Source organism: Camarhynchus parvulus, chromosome 12 (genome assembly GCF_901933205.1).
Source record: "Camarhynchus parvulus chromosome 12, STF_HiC, whole genome shotgun sequence".
Classification (NCBI taxonomy): Eukaryota; Metazoa; Chordata; class Aves; order Passeriformes; family Thraupidae; genus Camarhynchus; species Camarhynchus parvulus.
Window position 1 is genome coordinate 6,592,919 of NC_044582.1, and position 19,294 is coordinate 6,612,212.

The window sequence follows — 19,294 nt, forward strand, 5'->3', positions numbered from 1 at the left end:
TAATTATTTTCTAATCTACCTGTTTTAATACTGGCAAATGTCCTGTTTTGACATGAGCACAGTTGCAGTAGTTAGGAGATCCAATTTTAGTCCTATCTGCAACTAAGTTATTCAACCAACTGGATTTATTGCTGTCCTAACAATTACTATTGTGGCCCAGACTGAGGCTGAAACTCTCATCCAGTTACTTTAGAGAATGCAGAATTCTAAGTCAGAAATTGCTAGGGCCTGTTAGACTAATTTTGTTCAAACAGTGAGTCTGCTTGAAATTGTTTGTGCAGCTGTTACATATAGACATTTACATATCACTGTCTGATAGCTCACTCAGCTCTGCATGCTGAAACAGTTTTTCCATTAAAGTTGTGAGAAGACACTTGCAATTTTACTTTGAACTATGTATTTCAACACAGCCCTTAAACAATCAGGTTCTGATGTCTGTCAGGACCAGCCTGGCACTGCCTGGCACCTGCTGTCTCCTGCTGGCAGTGGCTGCTGTGCCATGCCTGATGCTTGACCTTGCAAGTCAGAGGCATCCCAAACTCATGGGCACTGGCTTGGGTTCCTCTGCCTTGCAGGGCAGGTGCACCTTTTGTGAGTAGGGTTTTTCCAAAGTACAAATTAATGGCCTAAGTTTATTTCTTCCCGAGATGATTATGCTGCTGATCTGAGGAGCTGAAGCTTAGACTGTCTCTGGATTAGAAACACCACACGAAATATTTTTCTTTGTATTCCCTCTACCTGTATGTCCATTAAAAGCAACATGTGTGTAGAATATGAAGCATTCCCAAGGTTCTCAGTGTCATCCTTCAGTCTCCAAGTGGTTGGTTCAGTGATGCTAGTATAACAAAACCCAATTTATTTGCTCTCCTTTCACTGCTATGCAGCCAGCCTTATATTGCTTTTCCATGGGCTGCCTATAAAAAGAGAGAGCCCATAAGAATGATCTACAGCAACATTAAATCTACACTATGAAAAATATATCTTGCTACACTATCATGGAGAACATCTTCCAAGCAGTCTCTCCTTAAACTGAATTTACCCTGAAAAGCTTCACAGTCACAGGAGATAGTGCCACTTCTTTCTGAAGTGTTTTCTGGGCATACAGCAGACTTGGGAAAATTTGAGATGAATTTGCAATGATAATGTTGCCACTTTGGGGATTTTTTTTCCCACTCTGTTTTCCCATTTGACTACCTCAAAGATTTCATAAAAAGGATTCAGAAAATTAATGTACTAATTTGAGAAAGAATTAGGAAAATTTTGAACCAGCAATTCAAGGAATTGGTTGGCTGTTACTAGCAAACACAACATGAAATTTTTTGTAAGAGTGATCTAAAATTTTGCCAGTTTAGTATAATGCCAAGATTCTCTGCAGTAGCCAATACAGATGAGCTGTGCAGATCGATCCACTTCTGCAGCACTTTTCCTTCAGCACAGTTAACCAAAAGGCTGCCCAACATGCACCAATGTGAAAATGCACAGCTGAAGCTGAAACAGGTTAAAATTTTAATAATTTCCATTAGAGAGGAAAACATTTCCAATAATAATACTTGAAACCACAATTCAGTAATTCAGGTTGTAATTTAGCCCGCTTCTGGCTTCTACAGTGACACTGAATTGTTGTATTTCAGGATTATGGAATTTATTTCTTCTAACTCTAGCTGGCAAGGGCCCAGCATTGTTGATAGACAGTGGCTTGCTCTTCACTGTTTATTAGTTATGTTACATCCTGGAGTGGAGTTGGAAGTCCTTGCTCCAAAGTCTGAAACTCCCTAGAGTACCTCCTGAATACAATGGATAGTTTTTCTCATGTTATATTCTTATCCACAGAAGAAAAATGGAGTAATTTATGTATTTGACCTGTTTTCTATCCACTCAGGAAAGTATTAAGCTGCATGCTGTATGGGTTGCTTATATTGTCTAATGCAAGCATTCTTTTGTATGAAACCAGTTAGCTTAATTGAAGAGATTATTTTATCTAGAAATCTAGATAATCTTTCCAGAAGAATGCCAGTAAAATAAGGGCAAAAGGTGAATAAAGGAAAGACAAAATTTGGCATCTTTCTTTCAATACTGGGGTGCCAGTTTACAGATCTCAGAACTGACCCTGCTGAGGTCAGTCTCTCAAAATTGTGTTCTGTGTTTGCCTCATGGACACCACCTGCCCTTATGGAGCTGTGGCCATGGAGCTGAGTTGTTTTGGGCCCTGGCAGGTTGCTTGCATTAGCAGAGTGGATGTGGACATGCGGTGCTGCTCTTTTCTTCTGCCTAAAGACCTCATGACTTGCTGGCATTGCTGGAGCTGGACTTCCACATGGTGCCTTTCTCAGTACTTCTGTCAAGTTTCAATTTTGACATATAAATTACAGTATAATGGCAGCTGAGTTTCTAATGTGAATTGGTTCATTTTTTTCCCTCTTCTCTTTGTAATACAGCACCTGCAAGTCACTGATAGAGATGCAGCAAGAGCCCTGTGGTATCTGAAGCACAGTAACATTCTGATGTATTTCATAATTAAGAGAATTGACATTCACTTCAGTAGGGACAAAGATATTTTTACTTTGTTTTTCTTCAAATAATTGTGTTCAAAAGGGGCTGGTATTTCTTATTGTGGGCTAACAGATAAAGTCAGGGGAGACTTGAGTTAAAATAATAGTACTTCACTTTTACATGCACTTACATTACTTCCATTAAATGTAGCTTTTTTGTCACTCAGTGGAGTGACACTTTATGAAGAGTTGGATTCTAGGTACCTTTTTTCCAGGGGACAGAAGGGTTGATAAATTTGAAATACAAGTGTGGGACTCATTGCACATAGGCAATAATCATGGAAGTAGGCCTAGCTGTGTTTTCCTGGCAGCTCTTAATGGTGTGTGAAACAAAGATTTCAGCACTCTTATTTTGCAGTTGCTCATCACAAGTGCTGAAATGTTCATAATTAAGTGACTGTAATGCTGTGTTTTCTAACAGCAGTCAAGTCACCTGGCACAAGGCAACCAGTTCAGTTCTTTACCAGACAGGGTATACTTATATATACTTATAGTTATTTCAAAAGAAACTGGCATTTAAAAATAAAAATTCTTAGTTCTGAAGCCCTGAGACTATGCTTGAAATAATTTCATTATTTTTTTTTCTTTAACCCTTTGAAATTTTAATAGTTGAATTTGAACATCTAAGATTGTTTTCTTTACTTTTGAATGAAATTCCTTTTGAACTCTGTAAGCAGTGAAGTTCTTACAGGACTAGCAAAATTCATTATTTTAAAACAGATTTATAAAGGGAAGCATGATATTAGAATTGAGACACTTGCAGGTGCTAACCAGAGACTTTTAATATATAAAGTAATTACAGTAATATTTTAAAAGAATCATCAGAACAGAAGAACCTTGTGAAAGAAGGTTTTGCTGTGCTCACTGCCTGAAGTGCCTTGTTTATTCAAACACCTGCATGGACATTTTGGATCTTTCTTTGTTATGCCACTCTGTTTAGCATTCTATATAACAGTGACTTGCTCATGGGGACAGATTCTCAGCAGTAGCTGAGTACCTGGCCTGCACAGACCTGTCAGTCTCCAGCTTGGATGGGACTGACGGGCGCAGAATCCAAACCAGCCCTTCCCACTCCCCTCTGTCTTCATGTTGGTGTTGAGGCAGTATGGAGGCTGTGCAGAGAGACTGTTTCTAACATTTATCACTTTGTACCTGATTTGTGCACAAAGCAGAAAATTCAGGGTCTGATTCTTAAATCTCATATCATCCTTTAGGCTACCAAAATAGTGAGATCTCCCTATCAGAAGTTGGCAATGTATTGCCCTGAGTCACATTGTCAGTTCACAGACATTGGCTTAAACCCTTCCCAACAAACCAAACCAAATAAACCAACCAAGCAAACCATCAAAACAGTGGAAGGTACACACCAGAATACCTTTAGAATGCTCTGGTTTTCTTTTGTTCTTGCTGTTTTACAGTAATTTCAGTGCACCTTGCACCTCTCTGATGTTTCCTACTTGAAATGGTATTTCTACTGTACAGATCAGCAACATTAATTTACCCTTTTCTTGCTCCTAAGGTTTTCCTTTCATGCTCACTTTGCAGACATGGAAGCAGTGCTCTCCCCTAGGAAGTGCTGAGAACTTTGGCTGTTTATAATTTCCTAACACTTTTGGACATAAGGTGTCCTCCCTCTATATTTCAGCTGATTTGCAGACAAATGGTGATGACTCAGCTGAAAATTAGTTTTGTCTAAAAAACCATCAGCTACACCTGCTAACCACTCGGTACTGATCCACTCTGTGTGCAGTAATTCACTCTGTGGCAAATGTACTTGTCCCCTTTTTATTAGTGGTATGAAGGACCATTCTCCCATTCCCCTGCTTCTGCCTTCTGCTCATGCAGTATTTGCAGGCACATTTACCTTCTGGCATCTTGCCTCAATAATTCACAATGTCAGTAAAAGCAAAGAGTGGTCAGTGTGACCACAGTGTGTTGTTCCTACTTTCAGAGGTTTGACAATATTTCTTGGAATCAGAGAGCTTTTAATAGCACTTCAACAGAAAAGCACTTCCAAAGTGTTAACAGAACTCTTCTCAAAGGGAAAAGTTTCAGAATCTAGCTCAGTTTCTTTGCTAGGGTAGCATACTCTTTGTACAAACTTCCTCTACTTTATACTCTGCAGTGAATTGTAAGCAATTATCTTGAATCACTAAAAAGAAACAACAAAAATAAAAAAGCCACCATTCTCTCTGGAGTTCAGCGTGCTTCCTTTCGGTGAGAGAGGAGGACTGATGAAGTGTCTGACTTCATCTACGACTCCTCAGATCTTCCAAGTTCTTGGCAGAGCTGGAGGCCCTCTTGCCATGGGTGAGGAGATGCCAGCAGCGCCATGCCTTGCGTGGGGCTGGCTCTGAGGCAGTTCTGTGTCCCCACAGCGAGCATGCCCACCAGCGAGACCGAGTCGGTGAACACGGAGAACGTCAGCGGGGAAGGGGAGAGCCCGGCGTGCTGCGGGAGCTTGTGGTGAGTGCACGGCTGGGAGCCCAGATCCCACCCCAGCAGCTCAGAGCATCTCAGCATTTCGAAGGGTCCTTCTCTCCCCACTGTTTGTTTAGACAAAAGTGCCCTGAAATAGCCAGGCTTTGTATGGCACACGCAGGAGTTTGATATTTGACCAATTATAAGAGTATTAAAGCGCTCCTAAAATTCTCAGGTTAAGATGGTGTAAGACAATTCAACTCAGCTTGGAGTGGAATTATGATTTCCTAGAAGCTTGTATAAATTACTATTTTTGTCCAAAATTATAAGAAAAGAATGGAAGTTTCTAATGACATGTAAAAACAAATATTTTCTGTTAAAATATGCATGACCTGGAAAATATGTATTTTTTTAGACAATAACAATATATGAGAGTGTTTCTATAACCCATGGTATTCACTATTTATTTGCTCAGATATTCATGACTTCCAGGCAGCTTCTACATGTTTATTCAAAATTTATTTACTGAGTTTTAAAGGAGATTTCCTTTCTTTCACCAAGAAATTTTGTAAGGTTTTTGAAATAGTATTTCAGGAAATAAATAACAGACAAAAGAGTTTCAGCATTCGTGATGCATTTTGTTAGAAGTTTGTTTTATGTATGTGTAATGCTGATGTGAAATTCTAAAGAAAATGAATTTGTTAATTAATTGTTCCCCATTCTTAAAAATGTTTTTTTTTTTTTCTTCTAGTCAAACCATCTCAAAATCCAAGTTCAGGTCAGTATTTTCCTCTTATAATCACTTTCTAAGGTAAATGCAAAATCTTGGTTCAATTCTCACTCTTCTGGGCTGATCCTCACTCCAGCTTCTGGAATTTACTCTGCAATGGCAGTACACTGAGTTTGAGCACAAAGTAAGTCAGGCCATAACTTATCAAGGATATTGTTTTGAAAGTAATGTCAAAATGCCTTTGGATCAAAATAGAAAATGCTTTTCATTGCAAGCTCGCCTACCTGCTGCACTACAAGTCAAAATAGAAGTAAATCTTTGGGAGCATGCCTTTACTTGTATCAACCTAATGGAGAAATTTACTGCTATTCTCCTTTTTGAATTTTTGTTTTATTTCTGTAGTCTGTTTATGTATGCCTATGTTATTCATACACATTCATATATATACCAGTTAGCTATATTTTGCTATCACTGGCTCCACACATCTTTCTGGGGAAAACAAAAAAATAGCCCCACTGGGTTCAGAAAGCTTGGAGTTATGCAGTTTGAGCCTGCTTGTGAGTCTTATAAGTGAAATATGCCACCATTGTTGTTCTTCAATATTCTTTCATATTGTTCTATTGTCTCATGGACTTCAATATTAGGGTGTTCTGGAAGTGTCAGAACAGTCAGTTTAACCTACCCAGAGAGTGAGGCATCCTGCTGATGGCCATGGACACAGCCCTTAGAGCAGGGGATTGGAAAGATAAGAATGTTATGTCTTGAATTCCATGTTGAATTAGGGCAGGACAGGATATTTTTCCTTTATATGGTTAGAATACTGCCAAGGCTTGAATCGTCTTTGTACTGATATCTGAAACCAGTATTGATTTCCTTTACTACAAGTACAAATTTAAGATGTACAAAGAAAACTTAGTTAATGCTTGAACAGAGTTCCCAGAAGTGAAGCAGAGAAATCTAGTTTTATGAGTCCAAACATATATCCTCACTTTTGAATCCAGCTCATATCTAGGTACAGCCTCAGCTTGTCGGTCTTTTTTATTTCACAGACATTTGCCCACTGACACAATTTCAGTGCACATCAGTAGAAATCTCTAGGAATTACTAAAGAAGGTTTCTGATGTTATAGGGTAGATTTCTAAAAGGTGACCTCAGCATTCCTATTCTGTTTAATGCTGCCAGAATTCTCTTTGTGGTTTAACTCAAAGCCTACATTTTTATACTGAATTTAATTTGAATTCTGAATTGATTCGTTGACTTTTCTTTATTGCTACTAAATGTATGGGGCCTTGGAAAGATACATATACTTTGTTACCCAATGAAATGTTAAATGCATCTTAATCTAATTATGTCACAGGCAATTGGAGTCTCCAAATGTTGTGGTTTACATTTAGAAATCTATTAGGAAATATAAAAAAAGGAATAACATGTTAGCGGTCCCTAATCTTCAACTGGTGATGACTTACACAGCTATTGAAGTATTATACACATATTTATGAAAATACACCTGCTCACACAAACACAATTGAACTTGTTTTCTACACAGAAGAAAACCACACTCTCCTTAAGTTTATATGTGTTTTCCATATAATAATAAATTTATTTTTATTTGAACTTTCAGTCGACGCTGGCGTCGCTGGAACCGCTTTAACAGAAGAAAATGTAGGGCTGCAGTAAAATCTGTCACATTTTATTGGCTTGTTATTGTCTTGGTCTTTTTGAACACGTTAACTATCTCATCAGAGCATTACAATCAACCAGACTGGCTGACCCAGATCCAAGGTACAGTCAAAAATTACTTGTCCTGGTCTTGACTATGGGTGGTTGCGTTCTCTCAGTGGCTAGTTTTGTACTTTGCCATTTTGTTGTTTGCTGTCTGAAGGATATTCAGCCCAGCCAGAGGGAGATAAAAGAGATAACTGAATGTGGTCTTTGATTTCCATAGCTGTAGCACAGCTGAGTAATACAGCAGCACAGACCTGACAATGCTAAATTGTAAATAACTGTACTTTTATCGTGTAACTGTGCTTGAAAGATGAGGAGGAAGTGGGAACTGGCACAGCAGGACTTGCTGTGGGCTGGTTGCTTAAGTTACAGTGTGGACTCAAGCTGTGAGCTGAGGAACCATGAACTGCACAACAGATTGGAAAGATGAATAGTTTATAGCTGGCAGGAAGCTTTACATCCTTGTGTAACTTTTGCCACTCAAGCATCAACTAGAGTCCAACATGAAAAAAGAAGTATTTCCTTTTTAGGCAAAAAGCTGCAAACTCAAGTAGAAAGTATAGTACTGATATGTTAAAATAAAACTGGAATCTATGAGGCAATTCAGAATCTTTTTTTCTTTAATATTTTGTTCCAGATATCGCAAATAAAGTTCTTCTGGCTTTATTCACCTGTGAAATGTTAGTAAAGATGTACAGCTTGGGCCTACAGGCCTATTTTGTTTCTCTCTTTAACCGCTTTGATTGCTTCGTTGTTTGTGGTGGCATTGTTGAAACCATTTTGGTGGAGTTGGAAATTATGTCACCCCTTGGAATTTCAGTGTTTCGCTGTGTTCGTCTCCTGCGTATTTTTAAAGTAACAAGGTAAGATTATCTAATACTGCTAATTCTAAGGATAGCTGAAGAGTGATCAGCAATTGTTTTGTAATACTTCATCATGCACTGCTCTTTTACTGTTTTGTTTGGGGTTTTTTTGGTGTGTGTTAACACACGCATTTTAATTTATAGGCACTGGGCATCCCTGAGCAACTTGGTAGCATCCTTGTTAAACTCAATGAAGTCCATTGCTTCACTGTTGCTTCTGCTTTTCCTCTTCATCATAATCTTCTCGTTGCTTGGAATGCAGCTGTTTGGAGGCAAATTTAATTTTGATGAAACTCAAACAAAACGGAGCACCTTCGATAATTTTCCACAAGCCCTTTTAACTGTATTCCAGGTAACTTTCTTTCATCCCGTATGAGACATTTTACCTTTGATCAACAAAACTGTTTAAGTGATCATGTTGCCTGAAAATAAAATCATGAATACTATTTATTCAGTTTACTTTAAGTAGCATTCTGCTCATTAAATTCAGTACTCTGGTAACTTTGCACCATTTGTACCATTTGTTTCATATCTTTGATCTATCTATGCAACATAGCTGTCGTGTTATTTCACAGACTTAAATCTCCTTTCTCCATCAAACACATGACATGAAGAAGAGGTGGAGTGTTATATTTCTTTTGATCAATTTATTTTCTTTAACTTATTAGATGTGTAACATTTACATTGGGGTCATATCACTATAAGAAAAAATAAGCATTAATTAATTAAAAATAAGCATTAATTTCTTTAGAGACCAGGTTTCATTAAAATCTTAAGGCAAACTTGTCTGCTACTAGTGAAGTGGTAGGGGCATACTTAGAGTTTACTTTTCACTTATTTGTGGTCCTTTTTTAAAACTTATTTTTCCCAATTTGGATACTGAAATTAGGCTATTTGGTCTCATTTTGCTCGCCATCTTCACACTTGGCTGTGTACATTACCACAATATTTGGTTTCAGCCACTGTAGGTGAGAGTTAAAGCTGACCCTGCAGGATTCACATTGATGTCAACTTCCTGTCACTTTGGTAGAGGTCTCATCTGCTGTTTGCCCAGAGCAAGCAGAAAAATCTTTCCATTTAATTTCAAGATAAGGAAATATTAATGAGACATTTCCTTATGGGTTAAAGTGTTCACATTTGACCTGACATTGCCCCTACAAAAACTTAAACCTTTACTATCCAATTCAGCTGATTTAGATTTAATTCAGATTTTAGGATGCCTCATTTTCAAAGGAATGGAGATTCCTTCAGTTTTAGAAGACATTCAGGAACAACCAACCTGTTGGGTGCCCACCAGCAATGAAAATTAGTTGGATAAGTTTAGCTCTCAAAAAAAGAATTTTAGAAAATGGCATGCATTTTATTTTCTTAACCATTTAATTGCTTGGAAGGAGAGTGAATATTGCATGTTTTCTCAGGATGAAACTGATATTTTTTCAGAAGTTGCTTAGAAATATATGAAGTGCCCCTAAAGCCTGCATTGCAATACTCAGAATTTTTATCATAGTACAGATTTGTGGCCAGTATTTAAAAAAAGAACCTTAAAACATATACTAACTTGATTTTTAAGTGATGGACGTTTGTTGGCATTGCTATATAAGTGGCATTACTGAAAACCAGGGCTCTTACTTTGGCATGCCAAGATCAATAAAATTTCAGTAGAATTTCATTTTTATTATTTTTGCCTTTGAAGTTCAGTCGTATAAATGCATAGCACAAAATAAAAGAAGCTGGTAGAATTAACCCCAAGCTTTCAGGAGAGGTTTAAATGGGAATTTTAAAACAATGCATGAAAAGAACACAGTATTGCTTTATGCATACAGAAGGTTAGTTGTGTTGTGTGGTCAGAGGAAATGTGTTCTCTGTTCACTTTTGATGCTGAGTTACTATTAATCTCCTAATATCTGCTCCTCAGATCCTAACAGGGGAAGACTGGAATGCTGTCATGTATGATGGCATAATGGCATACGGTGGTCCCTCATCCTCAGGCATGATTGTCTGTATATATTTCATTATCCTCTTCATCTGTGGTAACTGTATCCTTTACACTGCCTGGAAACATCTCTGATGGGGCTGTGTGCCAGGGACATCCACAAAATCCCTCTGGGAGGGGGTCAATGGCCATGGGCAAGGGCTCTCTGCACCTTTAAACAGAGCTTTCCTTGCTCCCTGAGGAACCAGAGGCAGGGATCTCCAGGCCATCTCCTTTCCTTCTTCCCTGAGGAACCAGAGGCAGGATCTCCCAGGCCATCTCCTTTCCCTCTTCCCTGAGGAACCAGAGGCAGGGATCTCCAGGCCATCTCTGGCTACCACTAAGCAGAAAGCAGAGAATGTTTTCTTTCTTCCTTCCCTGGGAGCTGTGCCCTGCTGCTGTTTGTGATGGCTGGCAGAGCAGGGCTGGAGCCCAGCCCATGGGCAGTGATGGTGCCCCATCCATCCCCAGTGCTCAGCGCAGCCCTGAGCTCTGGCGTGGGCTGAGGGTGAGCCAGGGACCCTCTGCAGGGCAGGGACCAGGGCACACACCCTGGCACAGCTGGGACAAAGTCTACTGCAACATTCCCCTTCCCTGCCCTCAGCGATCTGGAAATACTTCCTTGGCCCCGCGTAGAAACAAATTACTGCCTCTCTCAGAAGTTCTTAAAAGGTCAGGAGGTGATGAAAGGGCAAAACCATTGTATTTTCTGTCCTATATGGTATTTGTATTAGTATTTGTGGTTAACTGATATGGACTGAAGAACTGAATTTGATATAGATTGTTGTAGACATGAAAGACAGTGCATTATAAAAATGAATTTTTCAAAATGCCTGAACAGTCTTCACATAGAATAGACAATTTCATATTCATGGACTTGCTCAGGCTAGCATGAAGTTGAATTTCATTTATTTAAAAAAATACCTCAAGCATTCTGCTATTTTAAAACCCATGACCCTAATGGATCTTTGCTCACTTTACAGCCAGTATCAGTCTGGTCCATTAAATGGGTGTTATTTGCAGTACACTCCAGCATCACAAACCTCCACGCTGTAGGTTGGGAACATGTGTTTTATATCTCTCACATTGTCAGTGTTTATGCTGATAATAAACCACACAAGTGTGGTAAGGCATAATGTCCTTAAAATGATTTGAAATAGATATCTTGCTAAATGTCTTCTTGGCCATTGCTGTGGATAACTTGGCAGATGCTGAAAGTCTAAATACAGCTCAGAAAGAAGAAGCTGAAGAAAAGGAAAGGAAAAAGAATGCGAGGTAAAATAGATGGGCATGTTGAACCAGCAGGAGAGGGAAGGAGGAGGGTATAGAATTCTTCCATAAGGATGTTTTTATACGAATGTCTTTACCAACTTCAAAATGTGCTGGATTCAGGGAAAAAATAAAAGGGTTTGTCTAGACACTAAAATAATAGACAAACAATATAATTTTAGGTAAAAGTTAGGTAGTAATTGGGGTGAATTAAGAATGTAATGATAAACCAGCTGATATTTAAACATTGCAACAGTTGGATTTATTGTGCAATTAGCACAAGAATTTATCTGTTGTTGCCAGTGCACAGCTCCCTGTGGAATCAGTTCTCTAAGCCTTATATAGACAAGTAGAAAACCTTCTTTTGAAATCAGTGCAAGCCTGTTGAAGTCAATGAAAGTTGTTTGTATGAGTCCAAGGGCACAGTTTATCCCTCTAGAAAGGGAGTAATGATCATGCATTGAATGTTTTAGGGATTAGCCTCTGGAATTATATTCAAAATAATAATCTTTTAAATGGATCATTGCATTCAAATGCAGTAGATTTTATTGCTCTGACCCCTAGAGCTGTACAAAATATTTCAAATATTTTATTATAAGGCTTTCAGATTTTCATAGAATTGGTATAGTTCATTTAAAATTGTCTGTCTTTACATGGCATGCTTTGTAATTGTTATTGTATTATTTTATAGAAAGGAGAGTCTGGAAAATAAAAAAAGTGAGAAGTCAGAAGGTGACCAGAAGAAGCCCAAGGATAGTAAGGTGTTTATCCTAAACCTTGTCTCTTTTCTAAGAAGCAATTTTACTGATTTTGCTAGGGAGTACTTTGTATTGTGCATTGTACAATTTCTTTTATGAGCCCATCATCCCTATGTTTTTTTCCAGGTGAAGGAAACTTCTGATTCTTCGCTTTCTCACAGTGTCTCTTAAACCAGAAAAATCCTTTTGGTTCCAGGATATCCTTAGAGGGGAAGCTCTTAGAGAACAAAATAGTTAATGTTAGAAAAATGTGATTTTATTCTTAGGATTCCTGTAGGTATTTTGCTTGAAAAGTCCAGCAAGATCAGTGAATGATAAACTCTTAGAATGTTCAAACATTCTTGGTAGATTTTATCCAAGTGCATTTGTTCTATTCTTATTGGGATTTACGCAGCCAGAGAAATGTGGATACTATAGAAAAATAATTATTGAAAATGAGTAATAAATTGTCACCTCTCCTACGTTCTCAGAGTTACTCTGTTTCAGAAAACTAATTTCTCTGACTTCAGAGCCTTATTTGGTTTGCTTTCTGTGGGCTTTGTACTCTATGTTAAAATTTGTTTTTCTTCCTGTGCATCCCGTTCATTTCTGTAGGTGACAATTGGCGAATATGGAGAAGGAGAGGACGAGGATAAAGATCCCTATCCCCCCTGTGATGTACCAGGTATGTGAATACTAGCTAGAAACACATTTAAATTTGTTTGCTAAAATACCCTAAACTTGCTCTTGGTGAACATTAAATCAATTCCTTTGAAGCCAGTGAAGTTGTGCTCTCTTATCTGTGGATAAATGGGCCTAAGTATTATTTTGTTCTGCAGCTTCCTAGACAGTACAAGCAGCATTTGAGAGTTAATATTGTGAGCCTCAGGACTGTTTTGGTAACACTGTCTGGATGGGAGAGCAAATTCTAAACTTCTCTGAAACGTTTGGCAAAAGAGGACATTCCAGGGCTGATGATGTTTGGTCAATTTTTTCTTGGCCCAGTGAACATACTTATCTAAAAATCAGTTCTGCCTGATTGTCTGGATGCATGGCACAGAAATCTGTCCTGAATTTTGAGCACACAGTGCTCACCCAGTGCCCAGAGCTCAGCCCTCGGCTCAGGCATGGACAGGCTGTCAGGGCTGAGCTGAACTGGGGCTCCAGCAGTCCCCAGGTGAGGCTGCTCAGGGCCAGCAAAGCCAGTTAATGCACTCATGCACACACCCACGTGTGCACAGCACCCTGTGTGAGAGCTTGTGACAGCATTTGGATGTGTATAGATTTTCAGAGTTATGCTATGAATGTATATTTCCTATGTGTATTCTCATACAAGCTGCACTTTTGTATTGCAATGAACAAAACCTTGATATTTTTTAGTTTATAGTAAAAGGAATGTTCAATCTAAAGTAGGTGAAGATGAAGAAGAGGAGGAGGATGAGCCAGAGGTACCAGCAGGCCCACGTCCCCGTAGGATATCAGAGCTCAACATGAAGGAGAAGATAACACCTATCCCTGAAGGGAGTGCCTTCTTCATCTTCAGCAGCACCAACCCGTAAATATGACTTTGAAAAATATTGGTTTAGACATCAAGGTTTAGCAGTGAAGTAACAGACCTCCTTCTAGGGAGACCAGGAGTAGAAATCTAGTGTCTTCAACAAAAAGAGATTGGCTTCCCTCTTAAAATTTTCTAATTGACTTGATAAATGAGAAGAATTTGAAAAATATGTTAGTTTTCTTCCCACTGTTGAAGATAATAGCATTTTGTACATGTAGTCTGAGTTCTCACATGTCTGCAAAGTACCCTTTGAGGCGTATTATCTATGTACTATGTTAGTCACTGGATATAAAAGATCTGAACATCTTCTGCATGAGACAGAATTGTAGTAACCCTAGTAACCTTTGTGGAGGAGAAACCAGAAAAAGAGAAAAGTAGGAGAAAGGTTGCACATATTCCTCTTAGGGTAACAGCATTTCCCAGATTCAAACAAGCATCAAAGATAAAGACAAATTATTTCAAAAAATCAAGAAATGTAATAGTTGGATTTTGGGGAGACAGTGGAATATTTCACCACTTTAGTCCAACTCCAGAACATTTGGAGTTCTACCCTGGTGAAAACAGCAAGCTTGACTGGTCAGTAGAATCCTTACTTGATATTTATTTGGCATGGGGGAATGCTCCCTTTCAGTGATAGAGGCTATCAAGTTTAGAAGAAGATCACGATAAAATGTTTTGGATGCAAAATCATTAAGTTTGTTGAACATTTCAGATTGCTTTCAGCTTCAACTAACACTATGCATTCTTGGTCTAAAATGGCCAATTTGCTTAACTAAGATACACCACACTCCAATCATCTACTTAATAACAGGAGGAAAAATTTTAGCCAAGAACCTTAGTCTGCATCAGAATTTAGACAACTTCAGTGTTAGTCAGTTATGAACCTGATCCTGCCTTTTGTGTCAGTTTAATCCCAGGCCTGCTCTGTATTTGTGATTACTTTGGGCTCAGTGACTCTAAGCATATGCACAGTTACACTTCACGTCATGTGGCTAAAGCCTGACAGCTCTGGAGCCTCCAACACCCACCTGTCCTGTAATTCTATAAGAAAATCTTCATGGAGATTCTGATTTGAGTCCTAAGTAGCACAAGGAGATCTGCAGCCTAAGCTGCATCTCTCAAGATGAGTAATTTTGACAACTTCAGTGAGAATCAAATAGAACTGGGGATCTGGAATGATTTATTATCTAGCCTTGGTCTTTCTGACCTGTGACTGCACGTGCAAGGTGCTACAAGCACTGCAACTTGTGGTGCTCATAACCCAATAGAAACCAACCCCTCCCAGATGGCTTTAAGTGCATCTTCACAATGGGTGAATTGGATTTTGGATTTATTTACATTCTAAGGAATCAGACCGATGGCTTCAGGACTTGCATTGCTTCTAGCTGCTGATTGTTGCTCCGTTCCATCAGAGCTGGCAGAGTAACAGAAAACATGTTGTGTATTAACCATCTGCTGAATTCTGTGTGCAAAAATGGTGTATTTCTGTATCTCCTCTTTAGAATTCGAGTGGGATGCCACAGACTTATCAATCACCACATCTTTACCAATCTCATCCTTGTCTTCATCATGCTGAGCAGTGTTTCCTTAGCAGCAGAAGATCCAATTCGCAGCCACTCTTTTCGAAATAATGTAAGCCCTTCATTTTTGTCTGAAGCCAAATATACCCTCACAGACACAATCCTTTGGGCCTAGTGCCTTGTTTTTAATTTTCATGTTAAAAAACATTCCTTCTTCTTTTTCAAGCTATACATTTATATTCCTTTTGCTCTAAGAAGCATATATCTTTAGAGACAGCTCTAGTGATGGAACACCATCAGTATTAAAAATGTTTTTTATTTACATAATGCTTTTTCTGTGACTATAAATATATCAGGATAAAATATTCTCCATCTGAATATCATATCTATAATTTTCATATTTTTCCCTACTTTGCAGCTGGAGTAACTGATGTGCGATTCCTGAATCACTCTTACTACTTCACAGTGTTTGATGCTGATTTTAAAATGCCAGTTAAAATTATCACTGTTTATCATGTATGGAACAGACTCTGATGTGTCCTCTGTTCATTGACTCTATTATGTGGCCTTGGGGATGGCCAAGGATGATCCCTCTGTCAGTGAGTGTAGGGGTTCATGAGGGTGTTACCTCCTCTCTCAGGGAAGCTTGTGTGGCCACTCAGAGGGGTTTGAGTTACCCCCACGCTGGACTCAAAGATATTTGGATTCTTGATTGGCTGCATCACAAACTAAACAAATCTCACTTTTCTCTAAAAGACATGTAAGAGGAGGATCAGAACATGCCCAGCTCTTGCCTTGACTCAGAGAAAAATGCCATTTCAGCCTAAAAACTATTAATTTCAGTAATGTCTCTATTAATTGATAAAATTGTAGTTTATGTGGGGACTAAACACCTGTGTTCTCCCAAAACAAATTCTTGAATTTGTTTAAGCACATTTTAAGTGCTTCATCTAGTGGAATACTTAACTGTTACTCAAAAGCACCATTATCAGACAGAGAAACTAAAATAAATCCACTCTCATGACCATGGACATTTTTAGCCTTGTTGCACTTGATTCAGCTGTGTACCAAGACTCTCACAGTCTTGTGAGTTGGGCTTGCTTTGGATTAGGTAGAAAATGGCTGAGATGGTGCAGCTTGGTAGTGGTCCATGGGGACTTTGGGGATGCTTTGACAGAACTTCCAGGCCTTTCCTGTTTTAGGTACAAAATGACCTGTAGAGATGGTCACAGAGTCAGAGAAACTTTTCTGTATCCTGCAGGACAGGTGGCCCTGAGGCTGCAGAGGTTGTATCTCTCTGGTTCTTGCTGGTGTTAGTGCAACCTCTGAAAATCTTTAGGCTGTTGGCATTCTCTGAACAATTTTCCAGTAAGTTTAGTAAAAACCAAAAAGCTAAAACTTTCTCCAGAGGTAAAAAGAGGCCAAAGCACAAAGACACTCTTCATGCACTATTCAGCAGAGCAGTGTACTTCCCTTATCTACAAAGCTGGACCAATGTGATCCTATAAATAAATCACACTAATGGGTAGGAAAAAGAGAGAGCTGGTGGAGAATACTGAAATTGTTATTATAGAAATGGCCTCAAGGGCTGATAATTGTGTTTGTAACTAGAGAAGCACTAGGAAAATGTAAGTGGAGAGTATGGTAACTGAAAATTATTTCTGTTTGGGACATAGATAAAATGTGTGAGGGATTTCAGGAAGGTGTTGTTGTAAGTACTCTCACATGCCCCAGGCCTGCTTAATTTTCTTTTTACTGCCTTGAGAGTTCACGTTCCCTCCATCAGCCAGGTCAGCAACAGAATGAAAGTTTAGAAGCTGGAATGCCTTTAAGAATTTTTTATTTTATTTTAAGTCTGGAGTGAATTGGTTACTGATTAATCTTTGTCATATGGCTTTAACATTTGCCTATTTTTTTCAGCCACACCAAGAGACAGCAGGATGGGATGTTCAATGGAATATGGGGGGAAAAATGATTTGTTCTTATTTGATTTGTGACTAACTTCTTTGTGTGTTGTCTTTTTATTTTATTTCTCCTTCCCACTTGGTTAGTTGCTGAACTGCAGGAAGGATACTTCTGTGCACAGCTGTTGGCTAGGTGGATTGCTGGATCCTTGAGACTAAACTCCCAGCCTCCTGCAGTTCCCTGATTTAGGTGTTAGTGATGTGGCCACAGCTCTGGGTGGTTCTGAAATAGCTGTTCTTGTGCAGTGAGATCAATCCCACAGCCACAATCCTCTTAGAAACTTCATTTCACTGTGCAACTCTTGTGGGTCCTTTTAGATTTCGTACAAATAAATCACTGCTGTATCTTCCCACTTCAAGAAAAAGGGGTTGTGGTGCTGATTTTAAGTGATTAGTTATTAATTAATTAGCTTTGTGACACTCTGCACAAGCCTATACAGAACAATATAATGTAGCAGAATTTGGGGTGATCTGCACTCTAGAAGCAGCCACTGAAGTTTTATTTTGTGATGCAATACTTTGGTAAAAACCACAGACATTATTAATAAGTATTTATTCTTTGTTTAAGATTCTCTGCTAAAGGCTGAAGAAAGTATCTGTGAAAGCTGGTAGAGGAAAAGTCTGAATTTAAAGAAATTATTGCCTATTGGGTCCTGCAAATTACTGAGGGGTGAAATCTAATGAGCACAGTGGCAGCTGTTCAATTTTTAAGCAAATAAAAATGGTTCACAGTAGCTGGAATTTTAAACTACTTTGTCTAAATCCTCCGTCTGTCTACGTAGATTAATTCAGGTGTTGTGTATGTGGTCTAAGTTGTGAAAATTATTAAGAGATGGATTTCTTACTGTGGCACATATTATACCTTGCAGATACTTGGTTACTTTGACTATGCTTTCACAGCCATCTTTACTGTTGAAATCCTGTTAAAGGTAATGCATTGTTAATTGATCCTTGTTAGCCCAAAAGCAGCTTTAGCAATAATGTTTGTAACTTTTTGTTTACCTTCCAGATCCTAGGGTATGCAGATTATGTCTTCACTAGTATGTTTACATTTGAGATCATTTTGAAGGTAACAGGTTTTTAAAGGAAGCTTGTTTAAAAGGATTTTCCTTGTGTGTCACCTGCCAAGAAAAGGCCCTTGAAGTGTTCTTTGCCTTTTCTCTAAGCTATCAAAGCTAAACTTTTTTAAACTAGAGGATTTTTTTTTATTTGACAGTTCCTCATAGTTTTGATTGGTTATTTTTTTACCATTGGGTGCATGAAGAAGCTGATTTTTTATCATTACATCAGTTTAATAATTCATTTTTTACCCTTTTTAAACTTACAGTTGTCAGAAAAGGGAAAAATCAATCACTGCGCATGAGCTTTTCCTTCTCCTTGCTCTGGCATTTCTGAAAGAGATAACCAGTCTTTTAAGGAGGGAGCATGTAATTTCTCATTTATTTTGCTGAACTATATCCACAGAGCTAAAATAGTAGATAACTATTTTCTTGCAATAGGACTTGCAAGATATCTTGCATTTATCTATCTATACACTAAGATACTTTGCATTTATTTTGGGCATACATTTAAATTCACAGACAGGCATAATTATGCTTGCTTAAATGTATTACCCATGCATGAGCCAAAAATTGGCATTTTAATGTATAGTTTGTGTGCTGATTATTAAGGATATCTATTGGGGTTACTCAGATATTCAATGTACAAGATTTACTGTGGTAAAGAAGATAAATAACCAAAAAATGCATTCACATGAAACAAAATGCTGAACAAGGAAGTAAAATTTTTCATTGGAAATTGACAAAGTGTTTTTTCAGAGATTTACATATGATTCATAAATGTTTCATGCTGTGCTGATTCTCACCTCAAGTCTTTGGTTGAGTAACCCTGATTTATACACTTAAAAATTGCTGGCGCACTAAGAATCTGTACATAAACTATGCATTTCCAGTTGAGGATTAAGCTTAACAAGATCTCTTCTCCCAG

General features: G+C 38.4%; 1 protein-coding gene across 1 annotated transcript in view; it reads left to right on the forward strand.

Annotated features, from left to right (window-relative positions):
* CACNA1D (calcium voltage-gated channel subunit alpha1 D) overlaps nt 1–19,294 on the forward strand; it is a 169,076-nt gene that overhangs the window by 94,066 nt on the left and 55,716 nt on the right. Inside the window, exons 10-21 of the mRNA XM_030956521.1 lie at nt 4,928–5,015; nt 5,722–5,748; nt 7,322–7,482; nt 8,063–8,288; nt 8,433–8,640; nt 10,204–10,324; nt 11,421–11,535; nt 12,221–12,290; nt 12,882–12,951; nt 13,677–13,821; nt 15,327–15,456; nt 18,178–18,237. Coding sequence (XP_030812381.1) covers nt 4,928–5,015; nt 5,722–5,748; nt 7,322–7,482; nt 8,063–8,288; nt 8,433–8,640; nt 10,204–10,324; nt 11,421–11,535; nt 12,221–12,290; nt 12,882–12,951; nt 13,677–13,821; nt 15,327–15,456; nt 18,178–18,237 — 1,421 coding nt within the window. The remainder of the gene's footprint in view (nt 1–4,927; nt 5,016–5,721; nt 5,749–7,321; nt 7,483–8,062; nt 8,289–8,432; nt 8,641–10,203; nt 10,325–11,420; nt 11,536–12,220; nt 12,291–12,881; nt 12,952–13,676; nt 13,822–15,326; nt 15,457–18,177; nt 18,238–19,294) is intronic.